This window comes from Cydia pomonella, chromosome 4, assembly GCF_033807575.1.
Source record: "Cydia pomonella isolate Wapato2018A chromosome 4, ilCydPomo1, whole genome shotgun sequence".
Classification (NCBI taxonomy): domain Eukaryota; kingdom Metazoa; phylum Arthropoda; class Insecta; order Lepidoptera; family Tortricidae; genus Cydia; species Cydia pomonella.
This window is the reverse complement of record NC_084706.1, coordinates 8,197,774-8,218,176: the sequence shown is the minus strand read 5'-3', so window position 1 is coordinate 8,218,176 and position 20,403 is coordinate 8,197,774. Positions and strand designations below refer to the sequence as shown.

Here is a 20,403-nt window from a genome sequence, read left to right as displayed (position 1 = left end):
GATCGATCAATTGCCGCAATGTAACGCAAATCGCATTCAACTATCGGTGAAGTGTTTTGAGGCCCTTAGCATTCTTCAACAGTGTTGTGACCTAACACTCCTAACGTCTCTTTATTCCTTCGTAGGTAAAGTGCTAATTACATCCACACTCTTGTCAGGCCTGATATCAGATCCGAGTAAGAGTATTTTTCCGTTTCGCCAAATATCAGCACATCGTTTACAATATTTGGAATGGAAAACGATTATCAGGTTCGAAATCGGGAAGAGTGGATGTAATTGGCGCTTAATATTTAAACATACCCAACTAGGAATCGTATAAAACAAAATTGCCTCATGGCTATGAACTGAGGGCCTACCGCGAAAAAAGACAATCGAAATTTCGTTAACTGCTTTTACAGTACATATGGGGCTACTTTATAGCACTAGTGCGAGAAGTAGCATATTATGTTACTGTGTCGAACATTTAAAGGGCCATATGTACTGTAAAACGTTGTACGATACATGTGCGAATAGGTAATTCGCAACTCGTGTCGATTTAAAACACTCCCTTCGGTCGTGTTTTAATTTATCGCCACTCGTTTCGAATTTCCTATTTTTCGCACTTGTATCGTAATGTACTATTCTATCGCTCTTGCATATTTGATCGATAAGTAAGTAAGTAAATATTCTTTATTGTGCACCATACAGTTAAAAATAGACAGGAAATGAAAAAACACGTAAAAGTAGGCGATAGAGAGGCAGATAAAGACATTTCGATTTTAGTTTTTCACGGAAGGGCCTCTGAAGTGCGGTAGTAGTCCGATATCGTGCAGACGTAGTTCGGCATAAACCGTTGTACAACGCCAGAAATAAAATAAGTTTTTTTTAACAACAGTATTTATATTAAAAATATTTGTCTTAATCGTTAAATTTTACCCATAATTCTCTTCAACAGTTTTAAGTTACGAAAGTAAAGTATCAAAGTCCTCTACACATAATTCGTAGTCATGTTTCTGTTTAGTCACCGAACGACTGGTGCATCAACTTCTTGGAGTACTCGTAGACGACGAAGAGGACCGCGGTGGCGGGGACGGTGCGGACCAGGGTCGGCTTCAGCCCGTTGTACAGCGCAAGGACTCCTGCAAAAGTATGAAATTTAATAAATTATGCTTGCTTCACATTTCACTGACTTTCTTCAGTCTTGATCTCGTTGCAGTGAAATTTACGTCTTAGTATGAATAATGAAGACTGACAGCCCCCATACAACGCCGCGAGAATCGTTGATGTTGTAAATCATATACTATTTTAACATTTTAGTTATTTGCGTAGGAAAGTTTTCCACTCAAGCCTACCGTATACTATTTCTAATTTCAACATGTGAACTTGGACTTGACCATAGCTGGGCAGAAGTCCGCTAATCCGTTAATTAACAAAGTTAAGTTTTTGAGTAACGGATTAACTTTTAAGTTAACTTTAATAACCTGATAGGTCACTTGATAAGACACGACACTTTCTTTAAAACTATTTTGGAAGGCAAGATCGAAGGTAGAAGAGGAAGAGGAAAACCACGAGCAAGTTACACGCAGCAACTAAAAGGAAAAGTAAATGTCGTGTCTTACAGGGACCTAAAGAACTTGGCCGAGGACCGCGAAAACTGGCGTCTACTCCACCGACAAGAGCCATGCTCTTAAATGATGATGATGATAATAACCTGTAACGGACTTATTAACTTCCGTTAACTTTCCTTAAGTCCGTTAATCGTTAATACCTAAGTACCTACTCACATATAACACTAGCATACCTTCGAGTGATGCTGTGGAACGCCTGTTTTCGATGGGAAAAGATATTCTTTCTCCAAAACTGGCGTCGCTATCAGACGACAGAAGTCCATGCACCTTATGGCAGATGCTCGCGAATGATATTTTTATTGGCTATGCTATTATTAATTAGCAATGTTTAGTAATCATTGATTACCATGTTATGTAGTAGATTAGTCATTAATAAAAATCAAAATTTATGATTATTTCTACTTGTTTTATTTCCTATTGTGTATATTTACGATTTTGAGTTAACGATTAACTTTAAATTACGTTTAAACTTTTGAAAAGTAACGTTTCAACGTTTAACAAAGTAAACTTTTTGATTAACGGTGCCCAGCTTGACTAACTGGAGTTATAGCAGTCACAAAAATAGATTTAAAGCATAAATGAAGCATTTGAGCCCTTAACAAGGTTTAACAAAACCGTAATCGACCGGGATATAAACCGTGATTACCTTACCAGTTGCATGCATCTTGTTCACGGGTAACTGGACATAGCGGATGGGTGGGTGATCACAGTTTATATCCCGGTCGATTTAAGTGTAGTGAAACTATCTGTGAATCATTCAAAACTATTATTAAAAAAACCGGTCAAGTGCGAGTCGGACTCGCGTACGATGGGTCCCGTACCATTATCTATAAAAACGGCAACACACGTACATGTACACGTTTGTTGTATGGGAGCCCCCTTAAATATTTATTTTAATCTGTTTTTTAGTATTTGTTGTTATAGCGGCAACAGAAATACATCATAAGTGAAAATTTCAACTGTCTAACTATTACGGTTCATGAGATAGAGCCTGGTAACAGACGGACGGACGGACAGCGGAGTCTTAGTAATATCAATCAATCAATTTATTTATTTATAGACAACAATGGTCCACACAATACAAATTATATAACATAGGATTAAAATAGACATTACAATAAAAATTAAATTAAATAGGGTCCCATTTTACCCTTTGGGTACAGTACCCTAAAAATTAAAACTAGGATGACGCCATTGGATAAGAATATGTATATACACGGTGTTTTTTTAGACTCCGGGGGTTTGGGGTTCGGGTAACTTTATGGTATGGCTAAGTACATATAATATATATATACATATTCATTTATTGTAAAAAGTAGATAATAGTGTTGTTGAAACACGAACATTATATTTAAAATATTTAAATCCACTAAAGTATTGAAAATTATGACGTATCAATGACATTTCGATTATCGCTCGTTCGAGATAGTACTTGCGTTTAGTAGCAAAGGTATAAACTCATACTAAACACTCATCAATATGTAAACAGGCCCTAAGGCAAGTGTACTCGCTTGTAGGTAAATCATTGATTATTTCAAAAATTGAATTAATTAGAATACCGGTTTATTTGAGAAACATAATTTAAGCACAGAAATTTGAAATTAACAGACTTAAAAAAAACACCGAGTAAGCCTAAAATATTTTTTTATTATGCTTTAATTTCACTTTTGTGCATATATGCTACGCTACGGGCCATCCGGGATGCACATGATTGGCGCGACAGTATCTCGCGGTGACATAGACTACCCGTCCCTCTATAATTAACGTAGTTAGAAAAGGATGGGTAGTCTATCTCGCCGCGAGATACTGTCGCGCCAATCATGTGGCTTAGAGGAGAGTCGGATTTTAGAAGTCATAATATAGAATAGAATATTTACTAGTCTCTGGTCTTACGGTCATTTAGTAGGTAACCATACACCTGTTTTTATATAGCAAATCTACAGGAGTCAACCCAACGAGACGTATTCATGCTGTGCAAAGAGGTGGAATGTCACTTGCCGCGAGGTTGTGCGAGCATGAAAATGTACGTGGGTTGATAAAAAACAAAAACCAAAATAATGATAAAACTTCTTCTTTATCGTAATTTGCAATCTTTCTCAATTAAGTATAAAAAAATAGTTTGTGTTTATTTGTTTTTCAAAACAATATTGAGGTTTGAAGTGTGTCAACTTCAACGTCAACATTTATTCAACAAATAGGCCACAAGGGCACTTTTACACGTCAACATGGAATTTACATACATGCAAAAAAAGCACATCAACAATTATAAAATACAATTAACTGAAAATATCAATGCAATCTAAAGTATTATTATTACTTAGACTTATAAGTTCTCTTAATGTCGAATTACAAAAAAAACTAAAATAATGAACATACAAAAAACACAAACAAATTATTTAGAGGTGCAAATGTCTTTAAGTGTCAGAACTAAATAAAAGATGTTATAATTTATCAAATTATCCTTAGAAATGACTGACATTCATTATGATAAAATAATCTCTGTCATTATACTCAAAAATAAAGTTACTAAATATAATAGCCCGTGTTATCTTAAGCAGACCAGTCTCCACAAACAGCACCCGTTCACGAGTATGACGCGTATATCAGCCATCGCTTCCCTCGGTCAGTTTTCCATTTTCATGAAAACGAGGATCAAGTTGTCATATTTTAAAAGGAAAAACGGGAACGAAAAAAGTTCTCAATATATTACTAAAATATTTGTCAAAATGAAGCCTTGTGCATGTTGGCTGCCGTTGCAGGCCTTAAATACCTAAAGCCGATGACACGCCGAATAAATTGTATGACAACTATACACATAAACGCAATATTTCAGGGTCAAAATGAAAATTTCCTTGATCTTCCATACATTTAGGACAGACCTATATGATGTGACGTCACATTACCTTATCATTTTGTTAGAGGCGTTTCAATCGTCGAGTGCGAGCGTCAGACTTTAACTCATTTCTGATCTTTGTGTTGCTTAAATGCCATGAGTCCCATATAGACATTTGATCCTCAGGAAAATCAAGATCGTTTGACATTATTTACAAAAAACAGTCAAGTAGCCAATTCGACAAAATATCCATTAAACTAACACCAAAGCAACTGACGCCAAAAATGGCTATTTTGAGGGTCTTTACAGAAAATCATATAAAAACGGAAAAATAATGAACCCAAAGTGACTTAGACAGGCTAGTTATTGCAGCAACACCCTTGAAGAAGTCGACACAATACGCGATTTAGGAGTAGTCTTTGATAAAAAACTCACTATCCCTCAAGTGGAGCATATATCTAAGAAATCTTATAAAATGTTAGGATTTGTTATGAGGAATGTCAAGATGTGTCGACGAAATACATCCAACATAGTGAAGTGTGGCGTCCACACTACGCTACTCACACTTTAAGACTGGATCGGGTTCAATAGCGGTTCTTGCGGCACCTGACTTTTGCAGAGGGCAAAGGCAAAACAGCTGTTTCTAAGACCAGAGATTGAAACTTTTCAAACTTGAGTAATTATAGCTACGCAGAAGCATTGCGGATGCAAGGTTCTTGACAAAGACTGTCCACAACTCCTAGGCCTTCTGCACTGCCATGCTCCAATGAGAACACCCCGCAAGCCGATAACACCCCTGTGCCCTCCGCTTCGAAGGACGGTCTACGGCAGCAACTCACATGTCCCTAGATTATGCAAGTAGTAAATATAGCTGTAGCCACGTTATAGATCGGGGGCAGGGGCACGGACGGCACGGTAGTGCCCACGCCAAAACAAGCATTGCGAAGTGCAAGGGCACTACCTTTTGAATCCTCATAACTTGAGTTTGGATTATACCAGATAAACAAAATTCACGGGATATAATGTCAATAATGTACTTATTAAGCATAAAAAAATTCTCTTATACTTATCTCATTCATATCTAAAAAAACCCGATTTCGTCACTGACTCACTGACTCACTGATGATCATCAAAACCCTTAGGGTACTACTTCCTGAAGTCCTAGAATGCTGAAATTTGCTATGTAGGATAGTATACACAAACAACAAAAAAATTCAAAACAAGAAAATTTTAACCCCTAAGGGGTTGAAAAGGGGGGTGGAATTTTCTATGGGGAATCAATTTGGTTCAAATTTGGTATGTAGGTATATAGAGATTGCTATGAAAAAGAGGCAGACTGTTTGGTTGGATGATTACCCCAATGTACAGTCGCCATCAGATATATCGGAGCGGCCGAGGTACTCAAATATTTCTGAGCAGCAATAAATTTCAATAAATTCTTTACAGTAAATGAGGTCAATAACATCTGAACATCCAATTCGCCATAAATATATGAGCAGTGGTTTTTCAATTAAATCTGACCACACAAAGAGACAATAATATCTGAACACACAACTCGTCAAAGTTATCTGCACAGACAGGGTGATCATAAATATCTGAACATTTAGGGAAAATATACTTTAAGTCACTTGGCATATGATTTAAAATTCTTTAACGTAGGTACTACTACGCTCGAATACATTTTCAACACAACCACCATTCGGTTTTGTCAATGTCAAAACTAAAAAGAGATTGCTGGATGTAGGGTGTATACATACACTGCCTGAGGTAGAGCGTGACGTCATCGTGATACTAATGGCGTCCTTATCTTACTCTTAATGTGCGAAACGTGCGGCATGCATGAGTCGCCCGGACTCAGTGACTCTTTCAGATATGGCCTTTTTGTACACATTTATGTTTTTGTTGGGATCTAGTTTACATAACAATGATAATTTTAATTCCTTTTAATACCGCTGAACACATGCGTCTTGCGTGCGGATTTGTGCAGGGCCGCAACCTTGGTCGTGAAGCGAATGTACGCCCGCCGCAATCGAACACCCTCTTATAGGCAAATCGAAAATGCTATCAGAACACATTAGCTTTACGCTGCTCGCTGCTCGCTTCTCGCTAACAGTGTGCGGTGGGACAAGTGCCTTCTCATTTTCAGTTCGTAAACTAATAAAATATGGTTAAGGGCTAAATGTACGGCAAATAAGTCCATGATCCTATTTATTTTCATAGAATGATATCATTAGGAATATTAAGAGTAGTGAAAATAAAAGAGAGTACCTAATAAAACGAAAATATACCTTAGTTTGAAATATAATATTAAAATCATAAACACTACTACATGGGTAACAAAAGTTAGTATTGGGTGTAACCTCCTTCTGCATTAAGTACCGCTTGCAGCCTTCTTCTCATCGAATCGACTAGATTCTCGCAGGTAGTGCGGCCTATAAACGACTCCCACACGTTGTAAGCATGAAGTCTTAAGTTTTCCTTTGTGCGACAGCGGCTTTCGTCCCATTCTTGGACCATTTTTCCCCACAAGTTCTCGATGAGATTGAGGTCGGGGCTCTTAGCCGGCATTTTGATTCTAGTCAACACATCTCTGTTTTCATGAATCCATGCTTGTACTAATTTTGATGTTAAGATTGTTTAGTTTTTAATAAATAAAAATACTAAAATAAAAATAAAAATAAGAACATGAATTCTTAACAAAATACAAAAAATAAGCACAATTGAGGATTTGAACCCTGACGCAACGGTATATAATTATGATTTCTTATAACTAAACCGCTAGGCCATGGTGACCGACGCAATAGTAGATGAAATATTGAAAAGCATTCGTACCTATTTTAATTTGGCAGCTTCAATATTACATATATACATTTGATACTTGCACGGAATTAATGACGTAGTGACAGATCAAAACGTGAGACACACATATGCAATGACAGTATGTTACCGTTTTCGTGAATTGCCAAAATATTTTATTCAAATGTGTCTCTTGTAACAAGACCGTGAAGTTGCTTTTCGCAGATTTATATTTTGTATACCTACTTATTTTGTAAAAGGAATATTCACTACATCTGTAATTCTGTACGATTACATTTAAACTGTATGCTAAGTGATTTAAGGTATATTTTCCCTAAATGTTCAGATATTTATGATCACCCTGTCTGTGCAGATATTATTGTCTCGTTGTGTGGTCAGATTAATTGAAAAACCACTGCTCATATATTTATGGCGAATTGGATGTTCAGATGTTATTGACCTCATTTACTGTAAAGAATTTATTGAAATTTATTGCTGCTCAGAAATATTTGAGTACTTCGGCCGCTCCGATATATCTGATGGCGACTGTAAGTAAACAGTAAACGCCTACTTTTATGTAGAATCACATATTTAGATAAAAAATAATAATTTTGTGGTTTGTGGTATTTTATTCAACAAGTAGTCATCGCTCATCAATTATCTATAATCTATATGATGCATGTATGGCAACATCCCGATACAAACAAATTGAACAACTCACGCAATGTATTGCGTACAAATAGAAACACAAATGTTACGGCGCATGTAGGTACCTCTATATTCTGATCCTGAGTTACTCGTTCCGCTATCGAGTGTAGGTATGGTTTGATCGACGATTACCTAAGGTCATAACAAAAAATACCCAATTTATAAGTTTTTAAGGGCGATCGATCTGCCGTGCATGCATTATTTGAATTTTCCGTCGTTAATAACAGCAAAGTTTGGCCAAACGCGAGTCTAGTACATGGTCATCAACAGTCATTGTTGTAGATAACGCTAAAATAATTATAATAGTCTGGTAAAATTCAAAATTTGTATATGACTGTAGGAGATCGATCCTTTTCGCACCTAACACCTACATTTTTCAAATTTGCCTTTTAATAATAATGACAAAATTGGTTTGCCCTGTATGAAATAACTGTCAAGTTACTGTTCTCAGAGTCTAGTAATGACAACCCACATACCACGTTGCGTGAATCGTCATTCACGTCATTGTTGTAGATGACGCTAAATATACATATTTTTTAAACTGTCACCATAACTTGGAGTTTCTTGACATAGTCAAAGCACAAAAGTGATTTAAAGCACTGTAAAAGCATTTTAGACATAAAAATCCTAAATGGCGCCATCTAATGTAAAAAAAACGGCCAAGTGCGAGTCGGACTCGCACAGGAAGGGTTCCGTACCATTATCGATAAAAACGGTCACCCATCCAAGTACTGATCCCGCCCTACGTTGCTTAACTTCGATGATTGGATGAGAACCTCGAGATTGGAAAGAAATATTTATTTTATTATGTTTTTAGTATTTGTTGTTATAGCGGCAACAGAAATACATAATCTGTAGAAATTTCAACTGGCTAACTATCACAGTTCATGAGATACAGCCTGGTAAGAGACGGACGGACGGACAGCGGAGTCTCAGTAATAGGGTCCCGTTTGACTCTTTGGGTACGGAACCCTAAAAAAATGCCTTTTCAAACCCTTGCCAAAAAATGCCCTTTAACGGTCAGCCCAGCAACAGAAATTACGGATAATTAAACCTGTCATTTTGAAATGAAGTTCAAAATCATTGTACCCTATGACAATCATTTTTGCCATATAAAATTGAATTTTGCCCGTTAAAGGGTTAAATTAAAAGCTTCTTTAAAAACTTACTAGATGGCGCTAAACAGAAATATGCCTACAATGCTTTTATCATGCTTTCATTGTATTTACTTTTGTTCATAAGACCAGGCAAGTCTAATATTATGTTTCGAAGTCAATATAGCAGTAAGATGACCGATTTCTTCACGCATAAGTTTAAATGGGGAGATAGTTAAAAGCGCCACCTACAACTATGAAGAGGCACGCGGGGAACGCCACGCGGGGGCTACTGCAGTAGGCGTGCACTCGGCGTGCAGTTCCCATACAAGTTGTAGTCGGGTTGCAGTCCGTCTGTATCGGCCCTTATACCTGTTTGTTGGTTTATAATATTTACTAGGCGCTAGCCAGACTAATAGCTGACCTTCTTGCTTGACGATCTCGAGCCCCACGGCGAGGAACCGTTGACTCTTGTTGGAGATTTGCACGCGCGACTTGATGACGTCGGAGGGGAAGATGACGGTCCACAGCACCAGCCCGCCCACCGCACCCGCGATCATCGTGCGCAGCGGCCCGATGTCGTCCTTCGACTGGCCGGGCTTCGTCAGGAGTTCTCTCGTACCTGATCAGAATAAGTCAAACATGTATTCGCCAAAAAAGTTAACAACCTTATAATGGCTGAATAAAACGAGACTGACAATATCTCAAAAAATTGCGTTTTCCGTAATACTGTATCCGTGGAAATAGCTTTGCAAATGCCATAGTATGTGATCTTTTTCTGGAAGTTAAGAATGGGTATAGTAAGTTATCCTTAAAAGATAGACATTCAACATCGCGGACTTTTTTTGTAGACCCATGAAAGAGAGACAACCCCACCATACATTGTGTTGTTATAGCTCAAATGGATTAGGCAGCGTTTTCGATCAAAACTCCTAGGCAGCGTGATTTTTTCTGACAACATCGTCAGTTTCAACCAATTTACACAAAACCTTAACAAGTTATATACCTAAACCTTCCTTTGATGAAAGTCGTATGAAAATCCGTTCTGTAGTTTTTAGTTTTGGAGTAGTTTTTAACCGACTTCAATTGCATAGAAGGAGGAGGTTCTGTATTCGGTTGTGGCTTTTTTTTTAATGTACGTTCACCAATTATTCCGACACCCGTGGTCCGATTTGAGTAATTCTTTATTTGTTTGAAAGGGGTTATCTCCAAGTTGGTCCCATTTTATAGTAATTTGGTTCTGATCTGATGATGGGATCCATGAGGAATTGAGGGAACTCCTCATTTTTTAAAGGCACGTGTATGTTGATTTGACTGTATCCTTAAGCACCAAGCGTTTCCTCTCGAAATCTACCGATTTGATGTAGTGCAACTGTAGCCTTGCCACGAGTTTGACTCTTCATCTTAGCTGACGTGTTCGTAACTACCTTTCTATACATCTCGCTCACACTAATAAAATGCAAGTACGAGCGAGATGGATAGAAACTAAGTTACGCTAGCGAATATGTCAGTGTCAAACTCGTGGTAAGGCTACTTACTGATTACATTTTTTTTGTCTGTTTTATGTTAACCTGTTTATGTGCAATAAAGTGATATACATATATATATATAATATATATATATATATATATATATGTTACTGTAAAACCCCGAAGTACGGTAAAACCTAGGTTTTACCGATGCCGATCGGTAAAACCCCGAAATGTTAAATAATTATTGTTCACTTCGGGCTTTTACCAACATGGATTCGGTAAATCCTAGGTTTTACCACGGCGACCGGTAAATATTGAGTCATGCACTGGTTCTTGACATTATTATATAAAAATCTTATACCGGTGTAAGGACCGTTACAGTATATAGCGCCATTTAGAGTGAAGATTCGTATTATTTCGGCTGTTTTACTAGTCATGTAGATCTAGGTCTTCCGGTTCTGCTGAAGGTGAGAGTGAACTCTACTCACTGCAAATTCGAACGCCGTGAGCAGGTATGTAGAAGTCCTGGGAGGCAATATGCCCAGTTGGTGCGAATTTTAGGGCTGTAACTAGCCGCTGTAATGGGTAGCAGAAACGCGTTCCGTATGTGCTTCGCTTTCCAGATGACTAGGGTGCACAATGCAGAGATTATATGTCTTCTTCCTCGCGTTGTCCCGGCATTTTGCTACGGCTCATGGGAGCCTGGGGTCCGCTTGACAACTAATCCCAAAATTTGGCGTAGGCACTAATTTTTACGAAAGCGACTGCCATCTGCCCTTCCAACCCAGAGGGTAAACTAGGCCTTGTTGGGATTAGTCCGGTTTCCTCACGATGTTTTCCTTCACCGAAAAGCGACTGGTAAATATCAAATGATATTTCGTACATAAGTTCCGAAAAACTCATTGGTTCGAGCCGGGGTTTGAACCCGCGACCTCCGGATTGCAAGTCGCACGCTCTTACCGCTAGGCCACCAGCGCTTCGCCAGAGATTATATGTAGTATCGCGAACGATTGGCATCTTTACTAGGTACCAAGGTTTAGGTATACTTTAAAGTAAAACCAAATTAGGCAGCTATTAATAGTTCTCGCCTGTTGAAGCGAGTATGGATGGGTTATCATATGACACCCAGCCGCTTTCATATGTCAACCAGGAGCGGCCCTCGGTACGACCAACGAGCACGGCAGGGGAGTACCAACATACCACGGAACCAGACAGGCTATTTCTCTCCCTTACGGACCACTACCATGATCCACGCTCGGCAAAAGGTTTAATTGGCGGCAAAATAAAATTATTTAATTGAAAGCGTATCCACAGGCGAGAACTATTAATAGCAACCTGATTTGTTTTTACTGTAAACTTTACCTAAATCTGGGTGCCTAGCCAAGATGCCAATCTTTCGCGTGTAGCGAGTGAAACGGTAATCTCTCTCTATCACAAGAGTGAGATAGATAGAAGACCAGATTAGTATGACACAGACAGTTGCGTTTAGTTTGCTATGGAGCGTAAATGATTGGCATCTAGGCGAAGCAAATATAAAACGGGTTTGAACGGCATGGGAAGTAACGAGGGAAGTAGGCAGAGACGTAGTGAGGCCGCGCTACTCGTCATGCCGCTCGTCATGCTCGTCGCCACCGTTCCGTATTTCGTCGGATTTTTGGTGCGAGTCAAAGGACCGGCAATATGAAGTATGGAGCGTCGCGAGTAATCGTGCGAGTAGGGCAGTGTATGGCCGGAGCGGGCAACATCGCGGCACCACGAGGAGCATAGTCATCATCATTGGCCACACTATCGTCCAGAGGAGGAATTACAGCTAAATGTTAGTCCTAATTACAAAACCATGTTAGTTTTAACCCCTTAACGCATGTCATAAAAATATTTTGTTTAAATTTGAACTTTAATACCTGTCAATAGAGTTGAATATTATGACTGCCATATAGTCAAAGTCAATATATTCTTTATTCAAATAGGCCTAGCAACAAGCACTTTTAAATCGTCAAATTTTACAAATATCATCTTAATCTAAATATCAGAGCAATTTATTGATGCAGTTATTATTGTTCTCACAAAACATTGAATTATTATAGATATGTCAAACTTAATAATAAGAATTCCACAAAAGGATCGTCAAACACCAAAATTGTATAAAAATACTAGTCTAGAAACTTTCTAGAATAAAATCTAAATGATTGCCATGCGCAAAAGGGTTAAGACAAATTGTGACCGCGGCCGACAAAACGTCCCACTTTGTCGCTTGCCATAAGGACGAGATTTGCTTGTATCTTTATAACCAGGCGTCCTTATGGCAAGCAGTCACAATTTAGAGCAGCCTTATGGGGATCATGTTGTTCTGTATATGTTATGTATATTGTAAGACCTGTGTACCAATACGAAAGCAATACAGTTCTATGTTCTAGTTCTACTATAAGGTTTTCGTTTTGCCATTTTGGCTACGGAATTTTTAAAGAAGAAAACAATATGATGAATATTACCTTCATATCCTCCAAAGAAAAAGAAGTACCCGGGCATCTCCCTCATAATGGTTGGCACCAAACCCCGGAAGAGTCCTTGAATGCCGTATTGACGAAATATTTGCTGCGTAAGTTGTATTGGTGTGATCTTAACCTTCAACAGATAACACACAAGGTTAATTATGCATAAACATGATAATAACTTGATAATAATCGTCTATCTGAATACGCAATTATACAGTTAATATGTACTATTTATAAACATATAACAATAGGTTCTTTGCAAATACAGTAATGGCGATTTAGAGTTTGTTGTATGAAAAACACCACTCAGCACTCACTATTAACTCATTTAAATTTGTTATGAAAATATTTTTTATAGTGGCATTATTGTTTTACAGTAGGATTATTATTTTAAAAATAGAATAAACTGAAATTTGGTTGCATTTATAGAGATTTTTGGGTCATGGTATGAATAAAACATTATTTGTGTTATATTTAAGACTTGGTAAGCAAATCAGTCAAATAAGTTAAAAATACCCAAAAAAGTGATCACCATACAGCTGTTTGGGCGCCTTGCACACTGACTTCCCGCATAGCTTGCAGCTGGCACTTGATGAGCTCCGTTGGACACAGTGTGAATGATGAAAAAAATGCTGCTAAGAACCCTGCCGACGCATTTCCAAACGCTGACAGCTGCTCTACACTCTAAAACATAAACAAATGACTACAAATTTTCAGATATGTAAAAGGAAAAAACATTTATTGATATTTACTTATTTTTCTAATCTTAGCCGAAAGTTGAGGACCCGCGTAAAATCGCCACTTCATACAAACATAGTCCTTATTTTCCTCTCTGGATATTAACATTATTGAAAATAGTTTGACACAACTTGTTGTATACCAAACACAACTATGCCCCTATGTTAGATTTTTTCGTATTTTTAATTATTATAAGAGTAAGAAGCATTTATAAATTTGTAAGAAATCTGTTTTTGTTCCTAATTTTAAAAAAAATCAAAAAATCGAAAAAAGTCAAACAGGGGCATAGCTGTAGTTAGTTAGTTAGTGCTTCTGGGCATTTTCCGCAAATCGACAACCATTGTGCCTGTTTGCAGTCTAGAAGAATGCGTTTTGTAGCTGTAGTTAATATAATGTATAATGTGTCTATATACATCAAATTACGTAAAAATATTTTCCATAATGTCAATATCCAAAGAAAATGGGGACTGCATTTGTATGGAGAAGCTGCCGTCCCCTTTCCTTTTAAATATAAAATGAATAGGCAAGTTGACATTAAGTATATTTATCTAGATTTAGTATGGATTGGTGAATTCAAAACAGTTTTATTGCTAACAAATTGATAACAAATTAACTTTAAAGCAATATCTATGGCAAATGTATGGCTGCAATATAGTGACAAGTTGAACTTTCTGCCTATTGGTCAGACAAAATTACATGTAAATAGAAATATTATTTACATTTAATATAATTTTTCTGATTGACATATCTGCCTTTAAATGTTAAGTATTTCTTTTGTGCAATTTGAATAAAATCTATACCTACACAACCTTCAGCAAGAAGCCAAAGCCAATAAAAAAAAACTTCACATCTTTGCTGGCAGGACGATTTTGAAATTCTTATGCATAGCACTGAAAGTGTTAGCCTTTGCAGCAACAAGTTATCAGAAATTTGACAAATAATTATTACATTTACCTCAGTACCAGTAAGACGGCATACAAATTTCTGACAATAACCATAAGCAGCAAAAAGAACAGAGTTCTCTGCAACATTTGCCATTATTGCTGGTGTGGTTCCAGCATAGAGGCCTCGAACAATCCCATCGTTCTTTAGGGTTATTTTCAGACAGTTGTACATGCCCTTATACAGCTGAGGGAATGTCTGCATCTTTACTTTCACTGTGTCCAGAGGCTGCCCCACATATACTACAGCAACCCCCCCTGCAAGAAAAGAAAATAGTCATTAGGGAATGCAAATTGTTTATATCTGTTACCGAAATAATCAGTTATAACACTTATAACTAATTATTTTGATTATAAATAGGCAGGTCCACACAAACCGAGCATACGCACAAGGCAATTTCTTCTTGCATATGCTCGCTCTGTGTGGACCTGCCTAATTATTTTTGGAAACTCGAATAACTCATTATGGTTATTTTTGGTTATTTATGTATGACTTTAATTCTATGAATTGATCTTCTAGTGACTACAATATCCTGCCTTTATTGGCTGTGACACCTGTGACACTACCATTATTTTTGTAATTTTTTTTAACTGCTTGATTGTACATTGTTTTATTTGTTGTCATTTGACATCAATCATCATTTTGTTATAGTTATAACCGTTACCAGGCATTTTTCAGGCATTTTCTTCCTTGTCATATCCTCATGTCTGAGGGATGTGACGACTGTGGACACTCTTCACCAGTGCTCTCCAAGCCTCTCTATCTAGGGCCCAGTGCATGCTAGCCTGAACCATAACCAAAAACGGTTATGAAGTTACGCCGGTTATTGCTTTCCCTAATAGATATGCAGGATTTACGACTATCCCTATTTTATCAAACTTATTGTGTGACTAAAAATTATGTACTGCATACTTCATTTATCTTAACATTGTAAGTTTATTCAAATTACAATATTTTATTCATAATCAAATGCAAATGCGCCACATTCTTCATCAAAACACAAATGTAATCCACACAAGCACAAAAATTCAAATAAATTTTGAAGGTTTTAAAGTCAATGATGCAATAGATCAGGGGTGATGACCCCTGAATGGCAGACAGTGGTATTTTATTTTTTATCTATTTATTAACTAAAGTAGGAACAGACCATGATAGTCATTTTATTATTAGAACCGAATCCATGATGAAATGAATTGGTGACCCCTGCAATAGATTAAGAACATGCATAGGTAAGTAAACGTTGTTTTTGTCCACATGGTTTCATGGATAGTGCTTATAAGAAATAATAAGAATAAGAATAATTTTTATTATCAATAAAGCACATAACAGAATATGTTAGGGGTCTCCACACTAGGTTACGCCTGTATCGCGGGGAACCAGTTCCAGTTAAAATTATTGAACTAAGTTACACTTACCCAAAGATCCAGCTGTGAAATCAATAAGACCATTTTTAAGATTTCCTGATCCGGAGGAGTGGGCCATGATTCAGAAATATTTTGATTTTTCTGACAGAACTTCTAGGCCTTGTCTAAGCAATATTTTCTTTTATTTTTCCTCGTAAAACTTATTCTTGTTTCATATCAGCGCGTGCGTAACAAAGTCTTCATTCATATAAAACAGATAAGAATACTCGACGTAGAATACTTATGTTACGTTCTTATCTTTCAATTCGAGCACACATGTATCTTAAAATGTAAAGTATAAATATCAGTTTATAATATATTACATGTTTATTAAAATTCACAAAAAAAGCATAACAAATGTTTAACTCGTGGAATTGTATTTTACTGCTTTTAATTGACAAGTACAGCTAAATATTTTTCAATTATCTTGCTTATTTTAATATTTTTAATGTATACGAAATGGTAGATTTTTTTGTGACAATCTTGACATTTCTGACGTAGTTTGATTTCATAATAGCCGTGTTTTTAATTGCAGCTCAAACATCTTCACAAAGATTCCAAAAAATGCAGATAATAGAAAACGTCCGTTGGCGCACATTTATGAAGATATGTAACAATTTTTGATATAAAAACTACTGTTATTGTTCGATACCAATATTATAGTGTTTTGTTGAGCTTATGTGTTTTTATATTATAGTAAATTTATTGTCACTTATATTTGAACGCAATGCGTATGATAAGTAAAATCTTAAGTTTCGATTCATGTCTAAGCAATCTTTGTAAATACTCTAACATGAAATCAAATAAAATGAATGAACGAGCGAAGAATCGCTTGCAAGAAAACATGGTTGTTTTTCAGCTTTCATAAAGACTCGTTTATAATTTAAATGCGTTTACTTTATATTTTGTTCATGCTTATCAAAGATGAAAGTATAAAAAGATACATGGAAATTACAAGTTTTGTTATGTATAATTTATGTAAATAACCTAGCGGGCTAACGCGTCTAGAAGTGCTTATATGTACAGGTGGAAGTTACTTAGGAAATAAACATGATTTGTGTGTGTATTCAATGATATAAGTGAGTGTCACTGAAAGCTTAATTATTCATCTATCTAAATTGTTCAAGTCGTTTAGTAGCTATGAATTACAAGAGCGTATAACTTAACATTTTTGACGTGTCGTTTTTTGGGTTTCGTGCTTGGCGGCCATATTTGTCTTTTTATTATATTAGAAATAACGAGCCTGGGCAACTGTGGGACTGTGAGAATACATAAGTGAAACCAAAAGCATTTATTATCCCTGTCAAATTCTCAGTGAAAAAACATTGTGTCCATCTGAGATGCCGATCTTGTGAAGGTAGTAAACTCGCGTCCTTTGTTGTGCAGGTATTCAGGATGGTTGTTGGATCAGCCACTTATCCAGGGAGGCAAGTGCTCCACAAAATGCAGCCCATGGGCATGACACCGCGCGAGCTGTCCGAGTACGATGACCTGGCGACTGCGCTTATAGTGGATCCTTACCTGGGCATTACTACACACAAAATGAATATTCGTTACAGACCTCTTAAAATGAATAAAGAAGAGTTGAAAAACATTATTAAAGAGTTTATACAGACTCAAGACTACAACAAAGCTTATACTAAACTAGCAAATGGAGATTGGATGCCTAGGCATTTTAGCAAAAATAAACATCAACAAAACAAACTCAGGGAACATGTTAGTATTTACGGTTTTATTGGTATTGAAGTATGTTTAAATAGTAACTAAATTTGTAATTTTGCTGGATTTTCCTTATTTTTTGGATGTGAGTTTTGTGATTTTAATAGAAAAAGTGCACTTGATAATCATGTTCATAAAGTATCAAAAAAATAAAGTGTTTTCTTTATATTTCAGATTTACCGTTACTTGCGAGTTTTTGACAAAAAAGCAGGGTTTGTCATAGAGCCCTGTTATAGGTACACACTAGAAGATCAGGTTGGAGCCAAGATATCCACAACCAAAAAATTTTTTAAACATGAGAGAATAGATTTTCTTGTTGGATGTATTGCAGAAATGACAGAAGAGGAAGAGAAGCAACTGCTTCATTCTGGAAAAAATGATTTTTCAGTTATGTACAGCTGTAGAAAGAATTGTGCACAATTGTGGCTTGGTCCTGCAGCTTATATCAATCATGACTGTAGGCCTAATTGTACCTTTGAAGCCACAGATAGAGGCAAAGCCTTTGTCCGTGTTTTGAGAGATATTGAAGTGGGGGAGGAGATAACTTGCTTTTATGGTGAAGATTTCTTTGGCAATGGCAATTGCTTTTGTGAATGTGAAACTTGTGAGAGACGAGGCAAAGGGGCTTTTTCTGTTAAAAGTGGGGACAATGATGAGCAAGCCACCCGATACAGATTTAGAGAAACTGATAATAGAATTAATAGAACAAAAGCTAAACAAGGGCAAAAGACTGTGAATGGGAAAAATACTGAAAAAACGCGAATATCTCGACAACAAGATTCTAATATAGTATCACCTTTGAGTATGAAAGAAATGAAACAAAAGGGCTTGACAAAGTATGATGCAGAGCTCTTGATTGCTCAAGGGTGCATTGCTGATGTTGTAGATGGGTCTATTCATAAAGAAGCTCAAGGTAGCAGGGAGTCTTCAGCATCCAGTCGCGGTGAACGGTTGCGACGGCGTACAGACAGCAGCCGGCCTGCCACCAGGGGCACCGTTGCCGGCACGGGCGCTGCAGCCAGCGCTAGTGCCGCATCACGCCGCGCGCCTCCCTTGCGCTGTTGCAGTGCCACTAGTTCACGGAGCAGTAGGGATTCTCATACAGGTATTGTCTTACGCAGTCACAAACGACTGATTGATAATGGCACCCAGTCTGCTTGCTCTAAAACCAAAAACATCACAAAACAAAGTTCAGAATCAAAGCTGGGGAAAAACATGAACACGCCTAAAGATCATCCTCATATTTCTGCTCCACTTGAAACACCAGAGTCAAAAATAAAAACAGAAACTTCATTTGGCAAGCATCAAGACTCTGTGAGAGATGACTCCCATGGTGATGTCACTAAAACTGATTTAGACAATTCTGAGATCAAATGTGATACAAAAAAATCGCCTCCGCATGAAGCTGACGCAGTCAACCAGACTGATATCAAGTTAGACTGTCCAGAAAATGTCTCTGATAGTAAAGAAAAAGAACAAAATATTGATGTACCCTGTGAAAGTGATAATAAATGTATGAAAAGTGAGATTTATGATTTTAGAGAAAATGTTAATCCAAGTGAGCCTATTGACAGTAAAATGAATAAGAACAAAGTAGAATTATCCAATAGTCTTGAAGAGTTTAAAAAAGAGTCTGACTCAGGGCCACCCTGGCTAGCAGATAACTCAAACAAATCTAGTGAATGTCCTTGTACCCCGCCACGCCGAGGACTGAAGTTAACCCTAAGAGTGAAGAGAAGTCCTGTGGTAGAGGAAGTGATGGACTGTGGGAACTCTACAGATGTCCCTGAGTATGAGGTGCTAAGGCTAGAGGGCGTGGACCCAGAGACGGTGCGACGATTGAAGAAACGGCGTCGGTCGAAAGAGCGCCATCGCAAGCACAGCCCTGTCCGTCCACTACCACCCATGAAACGCTTACGATTAATTTTTGGTAACGAGAGTCGTACTATCGATTTACCTACTGCTATATCAGCTGACTGACAGCCACATCTAGCATATGGGTATATATTTCCACCGTTATTATTCAATTATTAGTTTAATTGACACTGACTAGGATTATTTTATCTAGTATTTATTTTGTGATGTGTACTTCTGATTGTATTGTGTGATAGGCATCAGTTTTTTATTTAATAATTCCAATGAAATATTTATTAAAATGTAAATTTTACATCTTGTTATTTCATTAGTTCAGGTAATATTTTAACTTTCCCAGATTTTTTATTTTTCTTGTGTCTTGTTACATAAAATTATTTGTATTATTATGAGTTAGGGTAAGCAACCCCACTGTGAGCACTTATTTGCATATGCCTAATTAAAAGCGTAGAGAAATAAGTAAGCATAAAGTGCTCACTCCATACATCAGGGGGGCCTACCGCGAAAACCGAAATTCGCGGTAGGCCCCCGGTTTCCTTACCAAAACGCTTATTGTTTTCGTAGTTGACATCTAGCCTCAAGTAGCAGATTTATCAGTACTGCTACTTGACAATAGCTGTCGGGACGAACGAAGTCTAATGCTTAACAATTTTCAGCTACTATACTGGATTAACCGGAAGTCTATGTTCTACTCTTTTTATTTATTTATTTAAACTTTATTGCACAA

General features: G+C 37.2%; 2 protein-coding genes across 2 annotated transcripts; one reads left to right on the top strand and one right to left on the bottom strand.

The window, feature by feature from the left end:
- Positions 1–751: 751 nt before the first annotated feature.
- On the bottom strand, positions 752–16,549 carry LOC133516992 (mitochondrial ornithine transporter 1). The gene is made up of 6 exons (XM_061850095.1): positions 16,098–16,549; positions 14,695–14,939; positions 13,540–13,686; positions 13,000–13,132; positions 9,463–9,660; positions 752–1,118 (listed from the first exon to the last, which is right to left on the bottom strand). The coding sequence occupies exons 1-6, from the start codon at positions 16,162–16,164 to the stop codon at positions 997–999; spliced, it is 912 nt and encodes a 303-aa protein (XP_061706079.1). The 5' UTR covers positions 16,165–16,549; the 3' UTR covers positions 752–996.
- Positions 16,550–16,888: 339 nt separating this feature from the next.
- On the top strand, positions 16,889–19,971 carry LOC133516991 (histone-lysine N-methyltransferase Suv4-20). The gene is made up of 3 exons (XM_061850094.1): positions 16,889–17,164; positions 17,472–17,801; positions 17,979–19,971. The coding sequence occupies exons 2-3, from the start codon at positions 17,481–17,483 to the stop codon at positions 19,782–19,784; spliced, it is 2,127 nt and encodes a 708-aa protein (XP_061706078.1). The 5' UTR covers positions 16,889–17,164; positions 17,472–17,480; the 3' UTR covers positions 19,785–19,971.
- Positions 19,972–20,403: the final 432 nt, after the last annotated feature.